Source organism: Rhinopithecus roxellana, chromosome 20 (assembly GCF_007565055.1).
Source record: "Rhinopithecus roxellana isolate Shanxi Qingling chromosome 20, ASM756505v1, whole genome shotgun sequence".
Taxonomy (NCBI): domain Eukaryota; kingdom Metazoa; phylum Chordata; class Mammalia; order Primates; family Cercopithecidae; genus Rhinopithecus; species Rhinopithecus roxellana.
In genome coordinates this window covers 472,732-500,728 of record NC_044568.1, presented here as the reverse complement: position 1 = coordinate 500,728, position 27,997 = coordinate 472,732, and the positions used below count along the sequence as shown (strand labels likewise).

The 27,997-nt window shown below is 42.4% G+C and overlaps 1 protein-coding gene across 3 annotated transcripts in view; it reads right to left on the bottom strand.

Annotated features, from left to right (window-relative positions):
• Window positions 1–3,622: 3,622 nt before the first annotated feature.
• Window positions 3,623–27,997, bottom strand: part of DCTN5 (dynactin subunit 5) — a 29,480-nt gene continuing 5,105 nt past the window's right edge. The window contains exons 3-7 of one of the 3 annotated variants that reach the window (XM_030924363.1): window positions 16,641–16,717; window positions 14,550–14,668; window positions 11,932–12,043; window positions 7,442–7,544; window positions 3,623–6,133 (exon numbers count right to left, since the gene is read on the bottom strand). In XM_030924363.1, the coding sequence (XP_030780223.1) occupies window positions 6,036–6,133; window positions 7,442–7,544; window positions 11,932–12,043; window positions 14,550–14,668; window positions 16,641–16,658 (450 nt within the window). In that variant the 5' untranslated portion in view covers window positions 16,659–16,717 and the 3' untranslated portion in view covers window positions 3,623–6,035. The remainder of the gene's footprint in view (window positions 6,134–7,441; window positions 7,545–11,931; window positions 12,044–14,549; window positions 14,669–16,640; window positions 16,718–27,997) is intronic. The other 2 variants (XR_004055325.1, XM_010358222.2) reach the window with 2 other exon arrangements.

Sequence of the window (27,997 nt, the reverse complement as noted above, 5' to 3'; positions counted from 1 at the left end):
TGGTTTTTAAGCAATGAAATCAACCAGTAAAGGCCGGGCGCGGTGGCTCAAGCCTGTAATCCCAGCACTTTGGGAGGCCGAGATGGGCGGATCACGAGGTCAGGAGATCGAGACCATCCTGGCTAACACGGTGAAACCCCGTCTCTACTAAAAATACAAAAAACTAGCCGGGCGAGGTGGCGGGCGCCTGTAGTCCCAGCTACTCGGAGGCTGAGGCAGGAGAATGGCGTAAACCCGGGAGGCGGAGCTTGCAGTGAGCTGAGAACCGGCCACTGCACTCCAGCCTGGGCGACAGAGCGAGACTCCGTCTCAAAAAAAAAAAAAAAAAAAAAAAAAGAAATCAACCAGTAAAAACAAGTTCAAATATTTTTCATTCATACACTCAAGGCCTGCTCAGCACCCACTGCATGTATGTTTTACTTGTTCCATTAGAAAGGTTTACTAAAAAATGGCCAGGCACAGTGGCTTATGACTGTAATCCCAGCACTTTGGGAGGCCAAGATCGCTTGAGCCCAGGAGTTCAAGACTAGTCTGGGCAACATGGTAAAACCCTGTCTCTATTTAAAAAATGAACAGATACAAGAAAGTTAAAAAAAAAAAAAAAAGGATGATGTATTAAAGAAAATGCTCCTAATTCTCTTATGTCTTTTCATAGCTGTTTCCACGTTCTCATATTCCCTTCTAATCCTTGTCAACATGGAATTTGTTTTATACAGTTGCAATTATGGTCCATTAATACAATCTATTTGTATGTTACCAGTAACAATAATACTAACAGTGAACCCTTATTGAGCATTTACTATGCGCCAGGCACAGGGCTAAAAGTTTTAGAGATGATCTCATTTACCTTAGGTTACTCACCCAAGGTTTATAGCCAGCAGCAGACAGCAAAGCCTGAATTCCAACCCAGCTCTGCTGACTCCCAAGAACATCCACCTGCACACTGCCTCTTGGGCCTTGTTTGTCTGGCAAGTCCTAAACCCCAGACTCATTTGTTCACTTGCTTGCTTCCTCCCTCCCTACCAAAACACAGTATGATCTATCGGTTAAACTCACAGACTGAAAACTCCGGGTTCAAATGTCAGCTCCTCTATCACTAGCTGTATGACCTTGGGAAAGTACTTAATCTCTCTGTGCCTCAATTTCCATGTTTATAAAATGGGGATAAAGTGCCCATTTCCTAGGATTCTATCCAGGAGATGATGTGCCTATTTCCTAAGGTTCTTGTAAGTAGATTCTGCAAGGACAGCACTCCAAATAGTACAGGCACATGGTTTTGACAGTTGTTTCTGTTATTATTGAAATAAAAAGAACCTGTACCTGTTCCCAGGCAGCTCAGAGTCTCTCACAGGCCTTTTCAGTTCCTGGGGCTCTCATATTTCCTCATTCTCCCAGACTCCTCTGACCCTACTCTTCCTCAGGCTCTTACTGCTCCTGTGGGAAATCAGAAAGAGCAGCCAGCAGACAACACCAACTGAGAAGAATGCAGCTGAAATGGCACAGGTCAGTACGGCCAAGAAACACCATGGGCCAATGTTCAGACCCATGGTCTGAAAGCCAGAGTGGGTGTGAATTTCACTCCCCTGTCTCTTTTCTTGGATGATTTTCATCTGCATGACCCATTTGCTCAATGCCCAGTGGATGTGAAGATACAGAAAAGTCCAGGTACTGCTTTCAGGGAAGTAAGATGTCCTGTGCCAACTCTTCTCACTTCAGCGTCCAAGTCAGAGTGCACAAGGAAAGCAGGTGGGGCTGGCCCACCAGCAAAAGCTTCAGGAGAGCAAGGGATTGGCTGACTGGGCTGCAAGGGTAGTGTTCAGAGCCAGCTACCTTGGAGGCCAAGATACCGGAGGAGCTGCATAAAACATGGATTTTGCAGCCAAATAAGAACTGGCCTTGATTCCAGCTCAGCCATTTATTAGATGTATAACATTGGGCAAATTTACTTAACCTCTCTGAATAGCAGTTTCCTCTGCTGTAAAACAGGCTGTGAAAATCCCTACTTTTTTGACAGTTGGGAGGATTAAATGTTTGCACCCCATAGATAACAAAACAAGGAAGGGTGATTTCTCCATCTCTTCTTTGTGGTGGACTGATGATAAAGGCCAAGATGTTTTTACTTTTAAATTTTAAAAATATGTAAGAATATTATGCCTTATACTCTAAGGGGTTTTGCTCAAGGTGTATCACTTCCTAATAAAAGTAGGTATAACTACAATTTACTGAGCCAGTACTTACGCTTTACATGTATAAATGCATTTCAATCCTTATAATAACCCTATCCAACTTCCCCGTTTTACGGATGAGAAACCTGAGGTTCCACGAAGTAAGATAACTTGCTCAAAGTCACAAGGCTAGCCAATGGCAGGCTGGGATTTGATCAGCCCAACTCTAGCACTCACGCTCCTCACCACTATGATGGCTCTCAAAATGGGCCCCTCAGACCCTCTCTGTATTTTGATTCTTTGGCTTTCTCCCTCACTAAGCTGTGAGATCCTTATGGGCAAGAACTGGCTCCATCTTAGTCTCCACTGTATCCCCAGGACCTAGAGGCAGTGCTTGGCACCTAGTAGTGGCTTGGAAAGCATTTGTTAAATGAATAAATGAGTGATGGTGTCTCTTTTCTCTGTACAGGAAATGGTGAGGGGCCTACCTTCTTACCCCTAAATGCCAGCAAGCACATATTCTACTAAAAGCACAAGCCCATTGCTGGGGGGCTCTAGAAGTGTTTCAGTTATCATGTATTTAGGGGAACTGTAGAAGCTGGCAAGACATTTTGCTGAGACCAGTTCTGAAAAAAACAGGCCTTTGGACATGCTGTCCCAACACTGCCAGTATCATTTCAGGGGCCTTGCAGCTCCATAGAAGCTAACCCCCAGGAGACCAGCCAGCTGGATTTGACTACCTGTGATTACCATCCAGGTTGTCAGATGCCAATTTTTTTCAGGAGAATAGCTGAGGCTAGCCAGAATGTGGCTGGGCAGCACCCTCTAGGCTCTCACTGGATAGAACAGGATACGGAGAAAGGCCCCCTAGCCACCAAGACCTCTTCCTTATAGCTGAGAAACTTCCAAGGATATGTTAACTAGGAACAATGTTTGTCTGATTAATTTCAAGTCTGCCAGATGGGTGAGTGACTAAGAAAGGAACTGTGGCCTCAGATCCTGAGTGAATTGGTTCATGCAGAAGTGACTAATACAGAAGCCACCACCAACCCCAAACAACCACAAGAGTTCTGTGCAGCCATGTAAAACAGAATCAGTCAACAGGAGGCTCACAGGACAATCATTCACCTTTGTTCCCTGCACCAGGGATCCTGCAGTCGGAGACTTATCTGGAGCTGGAGTAAGGTCTGAGGCATGCTGGCGGGGTATGTGAGGGTGGGGGGTGAGGGTGGTCGCATCCAGGCAATCATTCTATTAAGGATATGCTAGATGACCCACAGACTCAGGCCTGACTCCTCAGGAGCTCACAGCTAGTGGGGGTTCAGACAAGAACACAGGTACATAACTAACTCTATTGATAAGGGCCCCTCGGTAAGGTGCTATGGGGATCACAAGGAAGCAGTTCCATGGCCCAGTCAGCTCATCTGGAGGAAAAAAATAAAATAAAAAGGAAGCAGTTCCAGACAGAAGACCATCTCCAAATGGTTCTTTATTGAACACCCACTTTGGCTAGGCAGTATTCTCCCCCTGCCCTCTAATCCAGGCTCAGTGGAGTATCCTCAGAAGGCACCTCCCAAGACCAGGAGTAATGAGAGACTGGGCAGAGGGTTAAGGGACAGCAGGGAGAGAGAGGAAAATGAAGACACCAGGGAAAGAGGAGAGGCCTGAACTGGACAGCTGATGCTTTTTCCTGCCCAGCACCCATTCATCCCTTCTTCAGGTAATATCATCTGCCACAACCACCAACACCAACTCTCAGTCTCTGTGGGTACATGCCAGGCCTGTCCATTCGGTGTATTCCATCTTCCTGGCTACAATGATGACTTGAGGCTGGATACCTTCCTCGTCTGGACCAATGAGAACCAAATCCAGCAGTTCTGTCAGCAAAGGGGAGCTCTTTTTATCAAAAACTGGTGCTGTGGGGCCACACTGTGAAGCCCGAGAATAAAGCCAACTGAAATGAAAGCAGAGCTGAGAGCCAAAGAGACAGATCCCAGTTTGGAGTCCTGGGATGCAGCCTGAAGCCCAATCTAGCCCATCTTTTTCAGCTATATGAGCCATAAATTCCCTCTGCCCCAAGTGAACTGGAAAGATTCCCAACCAAGGTCCTTCCCATCTGGCTGTTCTGGAAGTATTCTGAGGATAAGGAGATTTTCTTCTCTAGGGTTATAAAAGTAATTATGTGGTGACAGGCTGTTCCTAGGTCCCTGGGGTGAGAGCCACCATGGAGACAGAGTCCAGCTCGCCTTTCCTAGGATACACACTCACTACTGTCAACACATCTTCGAATACATCAGCACATAATTATAAACTCCTATTGTTTGTAGTAGCTATTGTTTTCGTCTTCCCACCATTTTGTTTTGGATGAAGAAAAGGTCATGACCCAGACTGGATTAATCATGTGGCCAAACACGCATGGCCATAGTAACTGACCCAAGAGGACATGGAACTCACAACAAACCATTGAGAACTTTGGGAGTTTGCAAATTAGAACTGGAAGGGAAGAAACCTTTCATTCAGGGCCCCAAGCTGGGAGGATGCAGGTCTGGAGCTGTCAGCTGTCATGGCCCTAAATGCACGGAGAAGCTATTTATTTTGGCAGTTTTAATGTATAAGCATTTTAAAAACGACAAACTAGAAAGGAGTTCTAGATGGGACTAGTGGCAATGATTACATACAGCTGTTCTGTTTTGCAACCCCCCACAACTGGATATTAAGTCAGGATAGCTCTTGCTAAATTCTAACCTTCAAGGCTGAACTGTTCTGCCCTATTCACTTACGGATCAGAGCATTAAGCAAGGACAACCTGCTTAGCCCCTAACTTCTAAATCTTCTTTCTAAGCTAAGAGGTCAGAGCAGAACCAGGAAAGATTGTGCTATCTGGTCAGAAGGAGATGGTAAGAACAGCCCTAGCAACTTCATTTACTCCTGGGGCTCTGTGCCCACAAACTGATTTTACGAGCCCTTCATGTATATATGCGAATGGACTCTGAGTACAGACATTTTGGTGTGAATTGTGGAGTTTATGGCAAATACAGGGTAGGTTGAATGGTTCTAGGCCAGGGAGCAAGAGTTCACAAATGCGGTGTCTTCAATGAAATAAGGTAAGTACCTTGAGGCAAGGAGTAACTGCCTGACTAATGCATCCACATGAGAGACTCAAATCTAACACTTGGCAAAATTACAATCTGGGATGCTGAGGTCCCCACTTTTAGTGAAAGCCAAAGGCCCCAGGTCAAAATGCTAAAAAGTCTTTTACTAACTACCCTAGGACAGCTAAGGTCATTTTGGGACAGAAAGAAACACTAATCACCCCTCCCCTCAAGTTTTAAGAGCCAACAGGAATCTGGGCTCTGAAAAGTCACAAACACCTTTCCCAGGATTATGAACAATTGCCAACAACTGGCCAAATGTGTTAGCAGCAGAAAAGCTGGGCATTACCTGTGTGAGAGGCTCTCAGCATGGGTAGTGTATGGCCATGAGCAGCACACCAGCTCCATAGCCTCCACACCGGAAGGGTGCTGCTGCTCTGCAGGTCTGTTTCAGGCAGGATCCAGCCATCCACAGGACCAAGGGGCTGGAGCGTTGGGAACAGATGATTCTGTGTTCCACAGACAATGGTACAAAGTGACTGTTCACAGATAAGGTGTAAGCACAGCATTTGAAGACAACTCCTCCAGATGGTCTGTCTGTTAGTAAATTCTTAAGAGCTTAGAGCCTTGAGGATTGAGAAATTCTAAAGAAATTTTTTAAAAGGAGGAGGGTGGTAGATGTCAAAGACAAGAGAGTTTTTTCTAGGTGCTGACTGGCTCACTTTGTCCTCAGGTTCATCTTAGAGCTCAAGCAGATTCAAGACATGAGGCAGAGATGCTAGACTTGTGTCAGGGGCAAAAACTTCTGGTAGTAGCTCTTGGTGACGTCAATCATCAGCTCCTGAGTGCACTCCGGGAGCTCCCCTGAGAAGAGTCCTGGGGAAAGAAAGACCCAGCTCTAAGAAGCTTAAAGAAGTTACAAGAGATTAAGATACTTCTCTGGCAATATCCCTCTCACTTCAATCAGACGCATGTCTGACAATCACTTAAACAGTTGCTGGGGCTGTTCTGGTCCAGCGCTTGCTAAGAACAGCTAAACTTTTTCACAGCAGGACCCCAATATGGAGAAATTACTAAACAAAAGTCTTTCCTTCCTCCTCTGCAAAAGCAGAGATGCATGACACGGTAGAATGGCCAAATGCCTCCCCAAAGAATCTGAATGATGATTCTGTTCATCTTAGAAACTCAGATTCAATGATCTGAGAGATGAGATTTATTTTTTAATTGGAAAAACAATTAAACCACCCAGTGGTAGGTATCATATACTGTCAAATCTCTCTGTTCATATCATTTTCCATCTGTGAATTTATGACATGCTTCTGTATATGCTACATGATTTCAGCTGTGTAAAACAACATGGAGAAGAAGATACTGTCTTGGGGTAGGGCTAAGGCAATGTGAGGTTTTCTTCTTCCTTCTGATTTTCAGTGTTTTCCAAGTTTTCTGAGAGAAGTATGTATCACTTTCGTTTCCTCACGTTTTATAATTTGGAACTCCAGCCTCCTGATGGGCTTTACTTGTGAGTATTCTATCAGCCAAGGTCTGGAGATAATGTATTAATATTTGCCCCTCTCAGGTATCCCCAGGGTATTGCTGGTCTTAGATCATGCTTTATACTAACTTTTCAGTCTGGGAATTCCTGGGCCCTGTGGAATGTATACATTAAACTCATGACCAATGTGAGGGTAAGCCCAGCATTAAAATTCTCTAGACAGACTTTTTCTACTCAGAGCCCAGGCCAGGCAAGAAATGCTTTCCTGTACATTCCCTATGTTGGCAGCAGATTTGTTTTACATCGACTTTTCCTTGAGAGGGAATCCTTTAAGAGTTATCTGAGGATCTCTCTGTCATGTGTGGATCCAAGGCTTTATTTCCATCCCGACATGAGTATCACCCCTGAAACCACTTTGTGATGAAGACAGCATTAACCCGTGCAATCTCACAGCTTGGGCTGAGTTTCCTCTTTGTGTTTGGCCCTTCATAATTTCCTTATTTTCTGGTGAACCTAATTATGCATTTAAACAGTTTAAATGTTAGGTAGCATTTCCAGGTACTTTGTACAGGTGAATTTCTAAGTTAGCTCTATCAACATATTGCCAGAGATAGGAATTGTATGCATTACTCTTGTGATAGAAAATATAATTGAGTTTTAGGAAGTTAAAATAAATCAACACGCAAGGTTACCTGGGCAGCCTGAGAAGACAGTGAATGGTGGGACCACAGTTTCTGGAGGTAATACCGTGTTGTCAAGAATTTTGCAGCAGTCTTTCAACACACATCGGCGCCCCTGAAATTAAAATCTTGTTAATAGGAAATGGATCAGGAAATGGGAGTAAAAGTTGTCTAGTCTACTGTGTGAAAGGCTTTCTATTTTCCCCATTCATGATATCATGTAATAGCCAGGGACAGTGACAAGAAGCTTGGTTGCAATTTCCTGCTTCAGGTGGTACCTGACGAGGAGGAGGCAGCAAGGTTGTGACAGTGTGTGTTTGTGTACATTTGCGGGGGAAGGCTGTATGCTAGAGACAGGACAAAATGTCTCAGGCATTACAGACTGAATTTCAGTCTTCCGTGAGCTCTGTTGAATTTTCCCTTTGATTTAGTGGACATTTGTGCTTTTGCTTGTCCAGCATCCATTCCCCTTTCTTCTGGTAACAGAACCTGTCTTTTCCTTGGTAACCCTCCCATCCCTGTCTCATCCATGTGCTTCACCCCACAGCCCACACACCAAACCCCAAGCCTGGACACAATAACAGGTGTTGGGGATCAGCATATGACCCCAATTAGTCTGATGGACCCCAACCTCAGGGTTTTTGCTGAGACTGCTGGGGAAAGCAGCACTTCCCACTGGGGTTTCCAGAGGACAGGCTGGAAGACTGGAATAGGCATCTTATTTCCATGAAGGAAGAACCTGTCTGAGAGTGAACCTCCCAGAGGAAAGCAGCACAGAGATGGAGACTAATTCTTACAACATGGGCTGAAGCCCTGGAGCCATTTGGCCATGACATTAGGATCTACTCCTGTAGTCTTGGTTTATATTCACCACCCATTCCACTCTGCACCCACCAGCTTAAGGTTGGTTGGTTGGTTTGCTCCTTTGTCGATTCAAACTGGAAAAATCCTGACAAATTCATTTGGATATGAAACTATTAGTTCACTTGTTCTCCCACAGGTGAGTGATAGTCATGTGTCTGTTTGAACCTCATCCCGGACTTTAACCACTGTCACCACTTTTCAATTCTGCCATGATACACTGCATTTAGAAAGCAAGAAATAAGGTCTGAGAGACTCATCTGTTTCATGGGCTAAGGGAAAAGCAGGGCTTCTGTGTACAGTTTACAGCTGTACCTCAGACTCCTTGCTGAGGAAATGAAAGTTTTGGTCATTTTTGACTGCATTTACATCAGGACCTGTTAGTTCACTGGTATCCTGGCTAGACAATCAGAAAATATACCTGACTGAGAGTGTGGAAATCTTTACAAATACCAGGACAATGCTAACCAGTCCAGATCTCAGATTTTAGCAAAGAACATGAAGAAGACACTTTGATTTTGTTGTGTTTAAATTTTTCCCCACTATTAAACACTTAAATCATATGTTTTTCTAGGAAAAGGTAGATTGCTAAATGAACTTCTTATGAAAGCATGTGAACTTCCCAAGTGGCTCTGAATTTCCCAAGTGGCTGATCTCTCTCCAGCTAGGTAGACAACAGCCCTGACAATACTTGATAACATCTTTAGCTCAAAAGCACATTATGACTATAGTTCTTCATTCTTCCTTGTAAAGTCCTCTTCCATGGGTTACCTGCTAGTGGCAATTTCAAAAATATGGCAACTAACTATCTTCCCTGGTGACCTCAAATTAACATAAACCCATAGAATTCCTGTCATGACTAAGCTCCTACTAACTCAGATTAAGTTCATGAGGCACTGAGTAAAAGGACACCCAACGGGCTACCTGAGGCATGATATAGTCCCATGGAGGGATTCACACACAAAGGGCCCTGGAAAAGAAGACTAGTTGATGGGATATTTTCACTGTGTATACCAGCCACCATGCAGCCTGAAGGCACCTGCTCTGTCCACTGGTTGGCCATTTTGCCCACTTAAGAGAAATAGTGCTTAACTGGGTTTCAGAAGCTGTCTGGGTAGACTGATCAATCAAATTAAACATTTAAAATGTAGGTATTTCTTAGGCATGAATGTACTGGCAATAGCTGAGGAGGTAAAAGCTGAAACCACTTTTTTTTGGGGGTGGGGGTGGGGGGATGGAGTCTCACTCTGTTGCCCAGGCTGGAGTGTAGTGGCATGATCTCGGCTCACTGCAACCTCCGCCTCCTGGGTTCAAACAATTCTCCTGTCTCAGCCTCCCAAGTAGCTGGGATTACAGGCGCCCGCCACCACGCCCAGTTAATTTTTTTGTATTTTTAGTAGAGACAGGGTTTCACCATGTTGGCCAGGCTGGTCTTGAACTCCTGGCCTTAAGTGATCCTCCTGCCTCGGCCTCCCCAAGTGCTGGAATTACAGGCATGAGCCACTGCGCCTGGCCTGAAAGTACTTCTTTATTCTTCCCTAGAGAGTTTTCCAAGGAGTTAACAACTGCAGCCGTGCTGCTAATACTACAGCTACCTATATATCCTGTGCAAGAAAGTTAGCATCTTGGAGCCTTGGTTTCCTCATCTGTGAAACAGAATGGAAAACCAATCTGCAGGGCGGTTGTCAAGAAGAGAGAGTAAATGTAAAACTCATAGTACAGCAACAGTGCCTATAAATATTGCTTGTTAAGCTTTTCCTTCAGGCATCTGGGCAATTCTGATGAACACCTACATCTTCACATATCCAAACGGAAGTTAAGACTACCACATGGGATGTTACAGGAAGGATCTATGTGTCATGGGGATGGCTGGACTAAAAGAGTTACTTCCAGTGCTGAGGTTCTAGAATTCTAAAAGAATCTCTCCTGAGATTGAGTATTTGTCAAGGCTCAGCAAGTACTGCCAATATGAAACAATGACTATATCATGAAGTGATATATTAAAAAGTGGCATAAAAACAAGAGCACCTGACAACAGGATTAGAATTTCTTAAGCACTGGGAATAGAACTTGGATTTAACCTTTCAGACATTTCGCTCTGAGGATAAATGACAGGGTTATACGACTAGGCTACTGTGGTAATATCTTCACTTTGCTAAGGAAAATATCAGAAAACCCCAGCTGGAAGGCTAGTTTTTGCCAAGCAATTAGGGTGAGGGGAGAGGATGAACTTTACTAACTTTCCCCTTGTCCCAAAGACTTTCTGTTCACCTTTGCTGTACCCTCATAGTTCCTGGAATGTGAACTGTTTGGTTTCTGCAAGTTTTTTGATATTTCAGGGTCTGAGTCTTATCCAGGGCAGACAGCTGGCTCCATATTAACGGGAATGGTCATTAAAGAAACAGAGTCTTGGCTTTTCCTAGAATCTAGTCTAGAGTACAAATCTAAAATGCAGAAAACATTTTCCCTAAACATGCTTCTCATAAATCCCATCTGAAATCAAGCTCATCATCTAAGAAATCACAGGAAATCCAACTTTGTCAAGCCTTGGTTGGGTTACATCAACCTATTCCTAGGCTCCAGTGAACCAGGGTCCCACAGATTGTGCTGAGCAAGGGGCCCGCTTGCACCCTGAATTACACGTAAATGCCCTTTGATGACTTGAACCCTTCCATATGCATGTGAATCCCTTTCCTGAAATGCTTGTCCTCTCCCAATTTCAACTCACCCTTCAGATTTCCTTACTCCCACTAGACTGTAAGCTCCATGGAAGTAAGGCAACAAGTAGGCCATATAGCAGCAGAGCTAATAATCATATTGCCTGGGTTTAAATCCCAGGTTTACTGCTTTCTAGCCCTATCAAATCCCTTAACTTTTGTTTTTTTTAAAAATGAAAAATCTTGCTTTGTTGCCCAGGCTGGTCTTGAACTCCTGGGCTCAAGGGATCCTCCTGCCTTGGCCTCCCAAAGTGCTGGGATTACAGACGACAGTCATCACACCTGGCCCCAAATCCCTTAATATTTAAGATCCTCAGTCTTCTCATCTGCAAATAGGGGTAACACCTAACACCTTTGAATGGTTGTGAGGATTAAATGAAATCATCCAAGGAAAGAGTTTAACATTATATAGAGGAGGCTTGATAAACGCTTGCCAGTATTAATGTCTAGAAAATATTCCAAATCTTTTTATTTATTTATTATTTTTAAGACAGTGTCTCGCTTTGTTGCCCAGACTGGAAAGCAGTGGTGCAATCTTGGCTCTTTGCAACCTCCGCCTCCTGGGTTCAAGTGATTTTCCTGCCTCAGCCTCCCGAGTAGCTGGGACTACAGGCATGCACCACCATGCCCAGCTAATTTTTGTATTTTTGTAGAGACAGGGTTTTGCCATGTTGGCCACACTGGTCTCAAACTCGTGACCTCAAGTGATCCACCCACCTCAACCTCCCAAAAAGTTGGAATTACAGGTATAAGCCACCACACCCGGCCAAAAAAAGTTCTGTATCTGTCAAGAAAAATCCAACTATGGGAAGACTGGAAACCACTGCTACCCTGCTTGGTCACAGAAACAGGGTCCCACTGATGGGAGGGATAGGAGCTGGAGGGAAAGTGAGGCTGCTTTGCCAGCCAAGTCATCATACTCACAATCACACAGTTCTTCCCAACATGAACGTAGGAACCAATCTGAGCTGCGTTGACCACACAATCTTCCTCAATAAAGACATGGTCCCCAATATGTAAAGGAAAGAATGCAACACTAGAAGAGGAAAAAAAGATGAACAAAGAAAGGTCAAGATGATGTACTTTGGGTCAAGGTTTATAGAACTACAGATCATAATTTGAACTTTATCATCTTAGCAAGACTGTCCCCAGCAAGGAAAGAAACCTCAGGCTAGAAAAATTATACAATATTGAAGAAAATGAACGTGATTACTAGTTCAAAATTGCAATAATACACCAAAGAAATATGCAAGGAAAAACCAAGGCAGGAGGGGCAAGATCTTCAAAGCTAAAAAAGCAGGTACCAAATAAAAATCAATGAATGTTTGTTCATTCCCACTTCCTTTGAAAATGCTCACAGATCACATTTTTACTAACCTTCCCTATAATGTGCCAGGGGATTGACATTAGGCTCATGAGTTATAATTTCCACATTCAGCATTCTAAAAATTTATTCATTCACAGATTTCAGTGAGTGCCTACTATGTGCCAGACTCAATGCTAGAAATCAGGGCTACAACAATGACAAAAGAGATAGAACCCTGTCCACGAACAGCTTACAATCAAGAAGAGATTAAATAGTAAGATGTGACAACTATGATAATGGATACAGAAACACAATATCAAGTTATGAGCATATATAACAAGGAGACCTTACCTAGTCCATGGCTTTAGGAAAAACTTAATTGACTTTGAGTAGGAGTCAGCAGGCTTTCTCCAGATATCTGACATAATTCCCATCCCATTCTCTAGGGTTCCTCAAATGTCACTGACAGTGGTTCTGTGATCACATTTATATGTAATTTCTATACCTTGGGATGTAAAATATTTGGACTGGAATGAATATAAAGTGCTAGACGCTCACTAGCTCCTTCCAATTCTGTTCTATTCTGTTCAGAATATTTTTTCAGAGATGATACCTGTCCTCTATGAATCTATAATTTGTTTAAATCTTCCTTAACCATTACTATTTTTGGTCTGTACCTCTTGTGCAGCAATGCATTCCTTGATCTCATCACAGTCTGTAGCAGTACTGACAGTTCTTTAATTTTTAAATTTAAGATTCCAAGTTTGATAGTATTATCTGATTCTGGTATGAAATGCAGGTAGAAAAAAATCCACACTCAGCTTCTATTCACATTTTGCTATTTACACTTTCATATTTCTGCATTTCTCACATGTACTATTCCTACTTACACATCCCTTCATTCAGCAATAAACCCCTTGTTCACTCCTGGTGCTTTTCCTGTGCCATATCCAACCCAATAATGCTGTTAATCAACATCTCTAGTAGTGTTTCAGTCACACCGTATAAAACCATAAAAGGGTACCAGGAGGGTTTTCTGGTTTCCCCCTAATAGCCTTCAAAGCCAATCATGTGAATTTTTTATAATGATTCCCTGATCCTGTTCTTGTATGTCATGGAAAGCCTAGAATCCAATATCATTACTGGACATGTGAGATTATTTCTGCATGATATACTTCTAGGTATTACCATTAGTTTGAATTAATTGCTCCCTTCTTTGTTCCTTCCTAACCATGGTCATACCTTTGTGACAGGTGTATCACATCATAATCATATAGTAGCTGTCACATGTCACTATCTGATTATGTTAATTGTTTCTACAACTAGACTTTGGGAACTATGAGGTAGGAATCTTATTTTATCTGTCTTTATATATTCTCAGCTTACAACCCAGCTGCGGGCATGAGGAAGGTACTCAATAAATGCTTGCTGACTTATTGGATGAAATGCAGATGGGTGCCAGGAGGGCAACTAGCCAAGGAGGAGAGAGGTAAAGAGGCAAAGAGAATACTTTTAGCACCATATCAGCTATGGTGGTCAGTTTGCCTGCTCTGTCCATGGCCTTTCTCGGATAGTCTTTATTCCCACTGAAGGATCAGTGGACCTGCCTTGACTCTGCCCTTTGGGTCAAAGCTGTTCAGATCATGGATACTTAAGGTGAGCCAATCTGATTCTCTCTCTCAGGAGTTTGGAAATGACACATAAGGTCTCTAGTTGGTGTCTGCTGGAAGCCTAAATGGAGAAATGATATAAATTAGAATGTGAGTCAGCAAGGTAGTCTCCATGAACAAATGGGGCAGGTACCTGTGAGAGAGAAAAGGGAAGTAGAAATGCAGAGAGAAGGGCAGTATAGAAGAAAAAATACAATCTCAGATACAGAGAGGGATAGGTAGACAAAACAGTCTTGATTCCGGCTAGCTGTGCAATTCCAGGTTCTGGTCCCTTGTGAGGCCTGGCTTGCTCCTTTTCCTACTCTTAGGTTCCATTATATATGCCAGTCTGTTTGATCAGAAACCCTTTGCTTTTGCCAGTGTATAAGTGGATTCTGTTTGTGGCAACCAATCATCAACCAGACTGAAGACAACTACCAGCAGAGTTGTGTTCATTATGGTGAACTCTTACTCAGTGCTTCAAACAACAGGATGGACCTAGTCATTATACCACAACTCAACACATGGACCATACCACCAGTGGCAGCTTCTTGCCCAAGACTTGAACAAGTAATTAAATTACATACCCTTTGCTGAATTTCTTGAATGGTGGCCTTATGACACTACGACTTTTCACAACACAATGACGTCCAACTCTTACGTTTGCCAGATCCCCTCGGATAATACAGTCATTCATCACAATGGTCTGTAAGACAAAGCAAATTTTAAAAAATTAGCAACATAGTCTAAGACGTAACAAAAAAGAGTAGATAACGAGATACTGATTCTGAGTTATGTTACAATCCACTCTGACAGAATGTTACAAACGTTCTGCCAAAAGGAGTAACTTGTAAGGTAAAAAGAGAACTGCCCTCCTGACAGTGACTGCAGTTAGCGATGTTCCTAATACATCATAAGCTTTGCCCTTAATCCCCCATGAATAGAACTCACTGAATGAGCACTTAGTGAGAACACCTAAAGCAGATCTGGCTTATGTGTCTCTTTAGATTTGCTCAGGTAGGTCCTTGTGCCCCCGAAGCCATGGCTGCTTACTTACCAAGAGTTCTGGCTGCTCTACCTTTGTCTTCTTTCTTAACAGTACTACCTCCAGCCCCATGCTTCAAGAGGTGGACCCACTGGAGTTCTGGTTCATCTCTCAACCTCTGAACTCAGATTCTAAGTGCTACACTGCAGCAGAGTTTAAGATGTGGCTTCCCCAGAAGTTACTGAGAGGGGCTGAGTAACACAACCTGTAAGTCTGGGAGGATTAATGCCTTATACTTGGTAAAGAGTAGGCACCCTCAAAATGTCTGCTGAATAAATGAATGGGGTTAAAAAGTGAATATGCTGGAGTTGTAACTGGAAAAAGTAAGCAAGGGACATGCAAGTAGATTATGAGGAATTATGTATGCTAAGCACGGAAGCTTAGGCATTTTTCCTAGAGGATATAAAGAGTCAACAAAATATTTTATTTCATTAAAAAATTTTTTCTGGCCAGGCGTGGTAGCTTACATTTGTAATCCCAACACTTTGGGAGGCTGAAACAGGCAGATCATTTGAGGTCAGGAGTTCAAGACCAGCCTGGCCAACATGGTGAAACGCCATCTCTACTAAAAATACAAAAATTAGCCAGGCATGGTGGCAGGTACTTGCAGTAATCCCAGCTACTCAGGAGGCTGAGGCAGGAGAATCGCTTGAACCTGGGAGGCAGGGGTTGCAGTGAGCCAAGATCACGCCATTGCACTCCAGCCTGGGCAAAAAGAGTGAGATTTTGCCTCAAAAAAATTTTTTTTTTAAGACACAGGGTCTCACTCTGTTGCCCAGGCTGCAGTGCAGTGGCACAATCATAGCTCACTGCAACCTTGAGCTCCTGGGCTCAAGGGATCCTCCTGCCTAAGCCTTCTGAGCAGCTGGGACTACAGGTGTGTGCCACCACATCCCACTAATTTTTAAATGTTTTGTAGAGATGGGAGTCTCGCTATGTTGCCCACACTGGTCTTGAACCCCTAGGCTCATGCAATCAATCCTCCAACTCTGGTCTCCCAAAGTGCTGGGATTGCAGGCATTAGACAATACATTTGGCCCCAATATTTTAAACAGAGGATTAACAAACATAAATTTCCATATTATTACTACTATTCTGGAAGCACCCTGGCATCTGCATGGGGGATACAGGTGAGAGACTTGAGGAAAACTGACCCTTTAGATGACTACAATGGATCAAGGTAAAAATAGATAATTAGTCTTTTTTTTTTTTTTTTTTGAGATGGAGTCTTGCTCTGTCACTCAGGCTGGAGTGCGGTGGCATGATCTTAGGTCACTGCAACCCCACCTCCCAGGTTCAAGCAATTCTCCTGACTCAGGCTCCCCAGTAGCTGGGATTACAGGCACCCGCCACCACACCTGGCTCATTTTTATATTTTTAGTACAGACAGGGTTTCACCATGTTGGCGAGGCTGGTCTTGAACTCCTGACCTCAAGTGATCCTCCCAAAGTGCTGGGATTATAGGCATGAGCCACTGCACCCAGCCTATAATGGATCTTATCTAAAACAATAACTGTACATATAGAAAGAAAAAATAAATAGTAAAAAAATATAAATTAATAATAAAAGCAAATTAATCTGATTAAGCCTCTAGATTTAATGACCAATTTCAAGGAAGGAGGGAGATAAGGACCTTATTAGGCAACTCCATATAGACATAATCAGCCAAATTCAGCAGCTGGAGAATTCAGCTGGACAGTGATCCAGTTTCTGCAACATATAAATGGCATGGAAAGAAAAAAAGGGTTGGGGAAAAAGAACTGTTACAGATTAAAAGAGACTTAAGAGACATATCAACCAAATACAATGTGTGCAGCATCATGTTTGGATTCTGCTTTGAACAAACCAACTGGAAAAAGATATCCTGAGATACTGGGAAGACTGAATATGGACTGAGGATCAGATGATATTAAGGAAGTACTGGAGTTTTTACAATATTAGCATGATAACAGTGATACTCTACTCATTTTTGTTTGTTTATGGAGACAGGGTCTTGCTCTGTCACCCAGGCTGGAGTACAGTGACCTGATTATAGCTCACTGTAACCTTGAACTCCTGGGCTCAAGAGATCCTTCTGTCTCAGCCTCCAAGTAGCTGGGACTACAGGTGTATGCCACCAGATCTGGCTAATTTTTCTTTTCATTTTTTGTAGAGACATAGTCTTGCTATGTTGCCCAGGCTGGTCGCAAATGCCTGGCCTCAAGTAATTCTCTCACTTCAGCCTCCCAAGTGCTAGGATTGCAACTGTGAGCCACCATGCCCCACCTCTACTGAATTTTTAAGTCCTTAAGAATTAGTAAGACACATTGAAGTATTTGTGGGTGAAATAATATGACATTTGCAATTTGTTTTAAAATACTCCAGCCAGGAACAGTGGCTCATGCCTGTAATTCTAGTACCTTGGGAGGCTGATGTAGGAGGACTGCTTGAGCACAAGAGGTCGAGACCAGCCTGGGCAACATGGCAAAACTCTATGTTTACAAAAAATATAAAAATTAGCCAGATGTGGTGGTGCATACCTGTAGTCCCAGCTACTCAGGAGTCTGAGGTGGGGGGGACTGTCTGAGCATGAGGAGGTTGAGGCTGCAGTGAGCTGAGATCACGCCACTGCACTCCCACCTGGGTGACAGAGTGAGACCCTATCTCAAAAAAAAAAAAAAAAAAAAAATTAAGCAGGGCATGGTGGCACGTGCCTATGGTCCCAGGTACACTGGAGGCTGAGGTGGGAGGATCACCAGGAATTCAAGGCTACAGTGAGCTATGATAGTGCCACTTGCTGCACTCCAGCCTGGGCAACAGAGTACAACTCTGTCTCAGAAAAAGAAAAAATAAATAAATAAGAATAAATAAAAAACTCTAGCCTTCCCTACCCCATCCTAGTCAAACTAGGACTGAGTTTAGGGTGAGTTTAGAGATGAAGCAAAACTGTCAGAATATTGCTAATTATGGAAGCTGGCAAATGACTTTATGGAAATTCATTATATCCACTCTACTTTGGTACATGTCTTAAAAGTTCCATAATGATAATGTTTAGCTATAAAAAGGAAAAAAATAATAATCTGCTACTATACGCAACAAGATGGATACATCTCAAAAACATTACACTGCGTGAAAAAAGCTTGACATAAAAGAGTATATGATTCTAACCCAGATATCCATTAATGGGTGAATGGATAAAGAAAATGTGGTATACATTGCTTCTTGGCCTTTTGGTGAAGATCAAGTGAAGAAAATGTAGTATATATACATAATGGAATATTATTCAGTCATAAAAAAGAATGAAATCCTGTCACTTGCAGCAACATGGATGAAACTGGAGGTTATTATATTAAATGAAATAAGCCAAGCACAGAAAGACAAATATCACATGTTCTCACTCATATGTGGGCACTAAAAAAGTAGATTTCAAGACAGAGTAGAATGGTGGTTACCAGAGGCCAAGAAGGGTAGCGGGAAGGAGGAGGGGTTGATTAATGGGTACAAATACACAGCTTGATAGACGAAATAAGAAATAAGACCTAGAATTTGATAGGTCAGTAGGGTGACAATAGTTTACAGTAATCTATTATGTATTTCAAAATAGCTAGAAGGAAATAATTTTTTTTTAACTTTTAAGTTCAGGGGTACATATGCAGGTTTGTTAAATAGGTAAACTTCTGTCATGGAGGTTTGTTGTACATATTATTTCATCACCCAGGTATTAAGCCTAGTACCCATCAGTAATTTTTCCTGATCCTTTCCCTCCTGCACCCTCCCCACTCCCCGTTCCCATAGGCCCCAGTGTGTGTTGTTCCCCTCTGTATGTCCATGTGTTCTCATCATTCAGCCTCTAGTTCCACCCATATCCCTGCAAAAAACATGATCTCATTCTTTTTTATGGCTGCATTGTATTCCATGGTGTACGTACCACATTTTCTTTATCCAGTCTATCATTTATGAGCATTTAGGTTGATCCCATGTCTTTGCTATTGTGAACAGTGTTGCAATGAATATATATGTGTACATGTCTTTATAACAGAATGATTTATATTCCTTTGGGTATATAACCAGTAATGGGATTGCCGGGTCAAATGGTATTTCTGTCTTTAGGTCTCTGAGGAATCACCACACTGTCTTCCACAATGGTTACACTCCCACTAACAGTATGTAAACGTTCCTTTTTCTCCACAACCTTAGCAGCATCTGTTATTTTTTGACTTTTTAATAACAGCTATTCTGACTGGTGTGAGATAGTAACTTGTGGTTTTGATTTGCACTTCTCTAATAATCAGTGATATTGAGCTTTTTGTCATGATTGTTGTATGTCTGATTTTGAAAAGTGTCTGTTCATGTCCGTTGCCCACTTTTTAAATAGGGCTGTTTTCTACTTGTAAATTTGTTTAATTCCTTTAGATGCTAGATATTAGACCTTTGTCAGATGCAGTTTGCAAAAATTTTCTCCCATTCTGTAGGATGTCTGTTTACTCTGTTAATAGTTTCTTTTGCTGTGCAGAATCTCTTTAGTTTAATCAGATCTCATTTGTCAACTTTCACTTTGTTGCAATTGCTTTTGGCATCTTCATCATGAAATCTCTGCCTGTGCCTATGTCCTGAATGGTACTGATTAGGTTGTCTTCCAGGATTTTTACATTTAAGTCTTTAATCCATCTTGAGTTGATTTTTGTATATGGTGTAAGGAAGGGGTCCAGTTTCAATTTTCTCCATATGGCTAGACAGTTATCCAAGCACCATTTATTGAATAGGGAATCCTTTCCTCATTGCTTGTTTTTGGCAGGTTTGATGAAGACCAGATAGTTGTAGGTATGTGGTCTTATTTCTGGGTTCTCTATTCTGTTCCATTGTTCTATGTGTCTGTTCTTGTACCAGCAACACGCTGTTTTGGTTACCATAGCCCTGTAGTACAGTTTGAAGTCAGGTAGCGTGATGCTTGTTCTTTTTGATCAAGATTGCCTTGGAGACTCTAGAGGGAAATAATTTTATTGTTTCTAGCATAAATACAAATATTTAAGGTGATGAATATCCCAATTACACTGAGTTTTTATTTTTTTCATTTTTGGGGGACAGGGTCTCACTCTGCCGCCCAGGCTGGAGTACAGTGGTGCCATCATGGCTCACTGCAGCCTCGACCTCCCAGGCTCAAGTGATCCTCCCAGTTCAGCTTCCCAAGCAGCTGGGACCACAGGTGTACACCACCAAGCCCAGCTAATTTTTTTTATTTGTAGAGATGGGGGTCTCCCTATGTTGGCCAGGTTGGTTTTGAAATCCCGGGCTCAAGAGATCTTCCCACTATGGCCTCTGAAAGTGCTAGGATTACAGGTGTGGACCACCACGTCTGGCCAAAACTGATCGTATCTTTATAAATTTTATAAATGTATTATTATGTGCCCCCAAAATATGTACATCTATTATATATCCATAAAAAATTATTTTAAAAAAGGGCTTGTGATTCTAATTATATGAAACTTCAGAAAATGCAAAACTAATCTATATTAGTTTTATATTGGTGGTTGCCTGGGGCAAGGGTACAAGGGTAGAGGATTGACTGCAAAGGGGCACAAGGAAACTAGAGTAATAGAAATGTATTCTATATCTTGATTGTAGTAATGGTTGCACAGATGTACCCATCAGTCAAAACTTGTCAAATTGCACACTCCAAATGGATACATTTATTGCATGCAAATTATACCTCAATAAAGATGATCGGTTTTAGTTCCACAATAAAATGTTTAAAAAGAAAAGAAGGGCCGGGCGCGGTGGCTCAAGCCTGTAATCCCAGCACTTTGGGAGGCCGAGACGGGCGGATCACTAGATCAGGAGATCGAGACCATCCTGGCTAACACGGTGAAACCCCGTCTCCACACATGCACACGTATGTTTATTGCGGCACTATTCACAATAGCAAAGACTTGGAATCAACCCAAATGTCCATCTGTGACAGACTGGATTAAGAAAATGTGGCACATATACACCATGGAATATTATGCAGCCATAAAAAAGGATGAGTTTGCGTCCTCTGTAGGGACATGGATGCAGCTGGAAACCATCATTCTTAGCAAACTATCACAAGAACAGAAAACCAAACACCGCATGTTCTCACTCATAGGTGGGAACTGAACAATGAGATCACTTGGACTCGGGAAGGGGAACATCACACATCGGGGCCTATCATGGGGAAGGGGAAGGGGGGAGGGATTGCATTGGGAGTTATACCTGATATAAATGACGAACTGATGGGTGCTGACGAGTTGATGGGTGCAGCACACCAACATGGCACAAGTATACATATGTAACAAACCTGCACGTTATGCACATGTACCCTAGAACTTAAATTAAAAAAAAAAAAAAAAAAAAGACTTGCCCGAAAAAAAAAAAAAAAAAAAAGAAACCCCGTCTCCACTAAAAAATACAAAAAACTAGCCGGGTGAGGTGGCGGGTGCCTGTAGTCCCAGCTACTCGGGAGGCTGAGGCAGGAGAATGGCGTAAACCCAGGAGGCAGAGCTTGCAGTGAGCCGAGATCCGGCCACCGCACTCCAGCCTGGGCGACAGAGCCAGACTCCTTCTCAAGAAAAAAAAAAAAAAAAAAAAAAGAAAAAGAAAAAGAAAACAAGGAAGAGAATCTATATGACTTGGTGACTGTTTGGCTGTTGGGAGGTAAGACAAAGAGAATTTACAATAGGGTAAGCAATCATGAGGATTACCAATTAAATTTTGAAATATTGAATTTGAGATAGCTACAGGATGATAAATAGGCAGTTGTAAATAAACGTCTGAGGTCAAGGACAGAAGGTCAGGCTAGGCAGGTAGGTGGGGGAACTCCTGACATATAGCTGAATTTAGATTTATCACTAGCCTGAACACCTGACTCTGAAGGACACCAAAAAAGAAACAGACTCACACCTGGAAAAGCTTACTAAACTCAACTGCATACGTATTGTCTACAAAACTTGTACTCATAAAAAAGAACTTCCACATCTGCTGCTGATTATGAACATTACAGTTCTTTTGGTTTTCTTTTTTAGTTTTATTTTTTGAGATGGAGTCTTACTCTGTTGCTCAGGCTGGGGCACAGTGGTGTGATCTCACCTCACTGCAACCTCTGCCTCCCAGGTTCAAGTGATTCTCCTGCCTCAGCCTCCTGAGTAGCTGGGATTATAGGTACAAGCCACCACACTCGGCTAATTTTTGTATTTTTACTAGAGATGGGGTTTCACCATGTTGACCAGGCTGCTCTCAAACTCCTGACCTCAGGTAATCCGCCCGCCTTGGTCTCACAAATTGCTGGGATTACAGGCATGAGCCACCATGCCCAGCCACTTTGGTTTTCAAAAGATGTACTCCTCAAGCTTAAAGAGATTATCTATTTCTAGTATGAACTCCCTTCATCTAAGAGTCTTAATTTACTTCAATTATTGTTTTCAGTTTCATGTTTCCACCTACAATCAGAGAAAATGGTTTCCTTTTCTTTTGGAGGAAAACAGAATTCCAAGAGTTCTGGGTATTTGGTGATGGTGGTTGTTTTATTCTGTTTTAAATAAGTACAACAAGCTTAACGTGGAAATAAAGAACATCCACATAAGTCTGTTTGTCAGCCTAAACTATACACCAACTAAAGAAGCAAACACACGCAAAGGAAGTAAATGGTATCACAGGTGGTCAGAGAAATGTAGGAAGATGGACTCAAATCCTTTTCCTATTTCCTATTTCACAAGGAGTAGCGCTGAGGAAGAGAAGTCAGATTCAAAACAGAGGCAGTGGGGTGTTAAAATGAAAGAAGGTGGCTGCCCTTCAGAGAAGCAAATGAAAGGAGGTAGCTGCCCTTCACAGAAGCTAAGCAAAGAGTTAACTGAACTCAACAATGGGCAAGGCACAGGTAGCAAAGTGGAGATTGAAGGACTATACTTGCAAACCTGTATTGTTTGGCTCATGCGGCATTTTTATTATTTATTTATTTTAACTTTTTTTAGCTATCTCCTACAGGAAGGACATGTGGCATTTTAACAAATCATTTAAAATTAAACATTACTATTTGAATAGTAGAACATCTTGCATTTTAAAAATTGAGATTTCCAGTTGCTTTTGAAAAAGAATCAGAAGCTCTGGAAAGCTGATTGTTGCCACATGGGCCTGTATTCCCACACAGTAACAACCAGCTTGGGCTTAGATTGGTCACATTCTCCAGTTCACCAGGCCCACCACTCCCTATTGTTCACACTCTTTCTATCCCTGCAGGCACTGTGACATCTGATTTATGGGCTCAGGAAAACAGAAATGACAAAGTTCTGAAAGAGAAGGGTTAGAAATATAAATGGACTGTTCATAATAGCAAAAAACTAGAAACAAAATAACTTTCTACAAACAGGAGGGTGGATAAGTGGAATTGTACACAGCAGTGAAAATGCACAGACTGGCCAGGCACAGTGGCTCACGCCCATAATCCCAGCACTTTAGGAGGCCGAGGTGGGCAATCACCTGAGGTCAGGAGTTTGAGACCATCCTGGCCAACATGGTGAAACCCTGTCTCTACTAAAAATACAAAAAGAAAAAAAAGAAAAAAAAATTAGCTGGATGTGCTGGCAGCCACCTGTAATCCCAGCTACCCAGGAGGCTGAGGCAGGAGAATCGCTTGAACTTGGGAGGTGGAGGTTGCAATGAGTCAAGATCGCGCCATTGCACTCCAGCCTGGGCAATAAGAGCAAAACTACATCTAAAAAAAAAAAAAAAAAAAAAGAAAAAAGAAAAAAAAAAAGAAAAAGAAAAAGAAAGAAAATGCACAGACCACAATGAATCTTAGAAATAAAAGCTGAGTACTGCCCAAAGCAGTCTGCAGACTCAATGCGTTCTTAACAAATAGAAAAACAATCCTCAAATTCACAGACTCTGAATAGCCAAAGTAATCCTGAACACAGCTGAAGGGGGTATCACACTGCCAGACTTAAAAATATACTGCGATGCTACAATAACCAAAATAGCATAATACTGGCATTAAAAAAAGACACATAGGACAATGGAACAGAACAGAACCTAGAAATTAATCCACATATCTATCTATAGCCAGCTGATTTTTGACAAAGGCGACAAGAACATTCATTTGGAAAAGGACAGTCTCTTTAATAAATGGTGCTGGGAAAATAGCATATCCATAAGCAGAAGTAGACCCCACACCTGTCACCCTATACAAAAATCAACTCAAAATGAATTTTTTTTTTTTTTTTGAGACAGAGTCTCACTTTGTTGCCCAGGCTAGAGCGCAGTGACACCATCTCGACTCACTACAACCTCTGCCTCCTGGGTTCAAGTGATTCTCATGGCTCAGCCTCCTGAGTAGCTGGGATTACAAGCATGCGCCACCACACACAGCTAATTTTTTTCTATTTTTAGTAAAGATGGGTTTCACCATGTTGGCCAGGCTGGTATTGAACTCCTGCCCTCAAGTGATCCGCCTGCCTCAGCCTCCCAAAGAGTTGGGATTATAGGCGTGAGCCACTGTGCCCGGTCTATAACTCAGAATGAATTGAAGACCTAAATGGAAGGCCTGGGACTATAAACTACTAGAAGAAAACATAGGGGAAATGCTTAAAGACACTGGTCTTGGAAAAGATGAATAAGACTTCAAAAGCAGAGACAACAAAAGCAAATAAATAAATGGGATTATATCAAACTAAAATGATCCTGCACAGCATAGGAAACAATCAACAGAATGAAAATATGGCAGAACATATCTTCAAACTATTCTTCAAAGACAGAATTAATATCCAGAATATATTAATACAAGGAACTCAAACATCTCAACTGCAAGAAAACCCAAACAATCTGATTTTTAAATGGGCAAATGACTTGAATAGACATTTCTCAAAAGACAAACTAATGGCCAACAAATATATATTTTAAAATGTTCACTAAACATCACTAATCAGCCAGGCACAGTGGCTCACACCTTTAATCCCAGCAGTTTGGGAGGCCGAGGCAGGTGGATCACCTGAGGTCAGGAGTTCGAGGCCAGCCTAATATGGTAAAACCTCGTCTCTACTAAAAATACAAAAAAATTAGCCAGGCGTGGTGGTGTGTGCCTGTAGTCCCAGCAACTCAGGAGGCTGAGACAGGAGAATTGCTTGAACCTGGCAGGCAGAGGTTGCAGTGAGCTGACATCAGGCCACTGCACTCTAGCATAGGCAACGGAGCGGGACTCTGTCTGAAAAAACAAACAAACAAACAAAAAATCACTAATCATCAGGGAAAGGCAAATTAAGACCAGAATGAAGTATCGTCTCACTGCAGTTAGGATGCTTATCATAAAGACAAAAAATATCAAATACTAGTGAGGATTTGGAGAAAAGGAAACTCTTATACACTGTTGGTGGGATGTAAACTAGTACAGCCACTATGGAGAACAATATGAAGGTTCTTAAAAAACTACAAATAGGGCCAGGTGTTGTGGCCCACACCTGTAATCCCAGCACTTTGGGAGGCTGAGGCAGGCAGAATACTTGAGGTCAGGAGTTCGAGACCAGCCTGAACAACATGGATAAACACCATCTCTATTAAACATACAAAAACTAGCCAGACATGGTGGTGTGCACCTGTAATCCCAGCTATTCAGGAGATTGAGGCATGAGAATCACTTCAACCAAGGATGCGGAGATTGCAGCGAGCTGAGATCATACCCTGTACTCTAGCCTGGGCGACAGCGAGATTGTCTCAAAAAAAAAAAAAAAAAAAAAAAAAAAAGAAGAAAAACAAAATTTGCTGGCAATGGTGGTGTATGCCCGTAGTAGAAGCTACTTGGAAAGCTGAGGTGGGAGGTTCGCCTGAGCCTGGCCTGGAAGGTCAAGGCTGCAGTGAGCTATGACTGTGCCACTGCACTCTAGCCTGGGCAACAAAGTGAGACCCTGTCTCAAAAAAATTAACAAATAACAAATAAATAAAATTAAGATTTTTAAAATAAAAATAAATCACAGGAAACCAACTTAAACAATATATATTATTTAGGGATATGTGGAAAATTTGTTTAAATAATAAAGAATTTATAAGACACAAAATCAGGACAGCAGTTTTCTCTTGGAGGGTGGCAAAAATAGGAATGGGGAGGAACATAAAAATAGTACTTATTGTATACCAATTATGTTCCAATTCTTCAGTTGGGTATAGGGTTCACTGGTGTTGATTTCATTTTATGCTTTATAACATATATGTCACATATATTCTTTTGTATACCCAAAATATTGCCAAAGTAAACATCTTTAAAAAGCAAAAGGCAGCCAGGCATGGTGGCTCACGCCTGTAATCCCAGCACTTTGGGAGGCTGAGGCGGGCAGATAACCTGAGGTCAGGAGTTCAAGACTAGCCTGGCCAATATGGTAAAACCCCATCTCTACTAAAAATACAAAAATTAGCCGGGCATGGAGGTGCGCACCCGTAATCCCAGGTACTGGAGAGGCTGAGGCAGGACAATTGTTTGAACCTGGGAAGCAGAGGCTGCAGTGAGCCAAGATCCTGTCACTGCACTCCAGCCTGGGCAACAGGGCAATACTCTATCCACCCCCCCATTCCCCGCCCCCCCCCCGGCCAAAAAAAGCAAACAGCCCTCAATAGGCAAAACAATCTTATAAAAGTACAAACATGAAAGACTCATAATTCATGATTAAAAACTTATTATAGTAGGCCAAGTGCAGTGGTTCACACCTATAATTCCACTACTTTGGTAGGCCGAGGCGGGTGGATCACATGAGGTCAGGAGTTGGAGACCAGCCTGACCAAAATGGCGAAACTTGGTCTCTAGCATGGTGGCACGTGCCTGTAATCCCAGCTATTCAGGAGGCTGAGGCAACAGAATCACTTGAACCTGAGAGACAGAAGTTGCAGTAAGCTGAGATCATGCCACTGCACTCCAGCCTGGGTGACAGAGCGAGACTCTGTCTCAAAAACAAAAAAAAAAAAAACAGAAAACTGATTACAAAGCTATAATAATCAAAACAGTGCAGTGTTCCATAAAGTCATACAGACCAACCAAACAGAATTGAGAGTCCACAAATAAATCCATTCATCTATGACCAATTGATTTTCTAGAAGAGTGCCAAGACCATTAAACAGGGAAAGAATAGTATTTTCCTTTGGGAGGCCGAGGCGGGCGGATCACGAGGTCAGGAGATCGAGACCATCCTGGCTAACACGGTAAAACCCCGTCTCTACTAAAAAATACAAAAAACTAGCCGGGCGAGGTGGTGGGCGCCTGTAGTCCCAGCTACTCGGGAGGCTGAGGCAGGAGAATGGCGTAAACCCGGGAGACGGAGCTTGCAGTGAGCTGAGATCCGGCCACTGCACTCCAGCCCGGGCGATAGAGCCAGACTCTGTCTCAAAAAAAAAAAAAAAAAAAAAAAAAAAAAAAAAAAAAAAAAAAGAATAGTATTTTCAACAAACGGTGCCAGGATAACTGTATTTCTACATTCAAAAGAACTAAGTTAGACCCCTACCTCAAACCATAAAAAAAATTAACTCAAGCCGGATACAGTGATTCATACCTGTAATCCCGGCACTTTGGGAGGCTGAGGCTAGCAGATCACCTGAGGTCGGGAGTTTGAGACCAGCCTGACCAATACGGAGAAAACCCGTCTCTACTAAAACTATAAAATTAGCCAGGCATGATGGCACATGCCTGTAATCCCAGCTACTCGGGAGGCTGAGGCAGGAGAATCACTTGAATCCAGGAGGTGGAGGTTGCAGTGAGCCAAGATTGCACCACTGCACTCCAGCCTGGACAATGAGAGGGAAACTCCATGTCATTAAAAAAAAAAAAAAATTAACTCAAAATGGATCAACGACCTAAACACAAGCACTAAGACCACTAACACTCTTAGAAGAAAACACGGCAGTAAATCTTCATGGCCATAAATTTGGATTCTTAATATGACACCAAAAACACAAGCAACAAAAGAAAAAAGATAAAGCAGACTTCAAAATTAAAAACTTTTGTGCATCAAAGGGATGCACAAAATC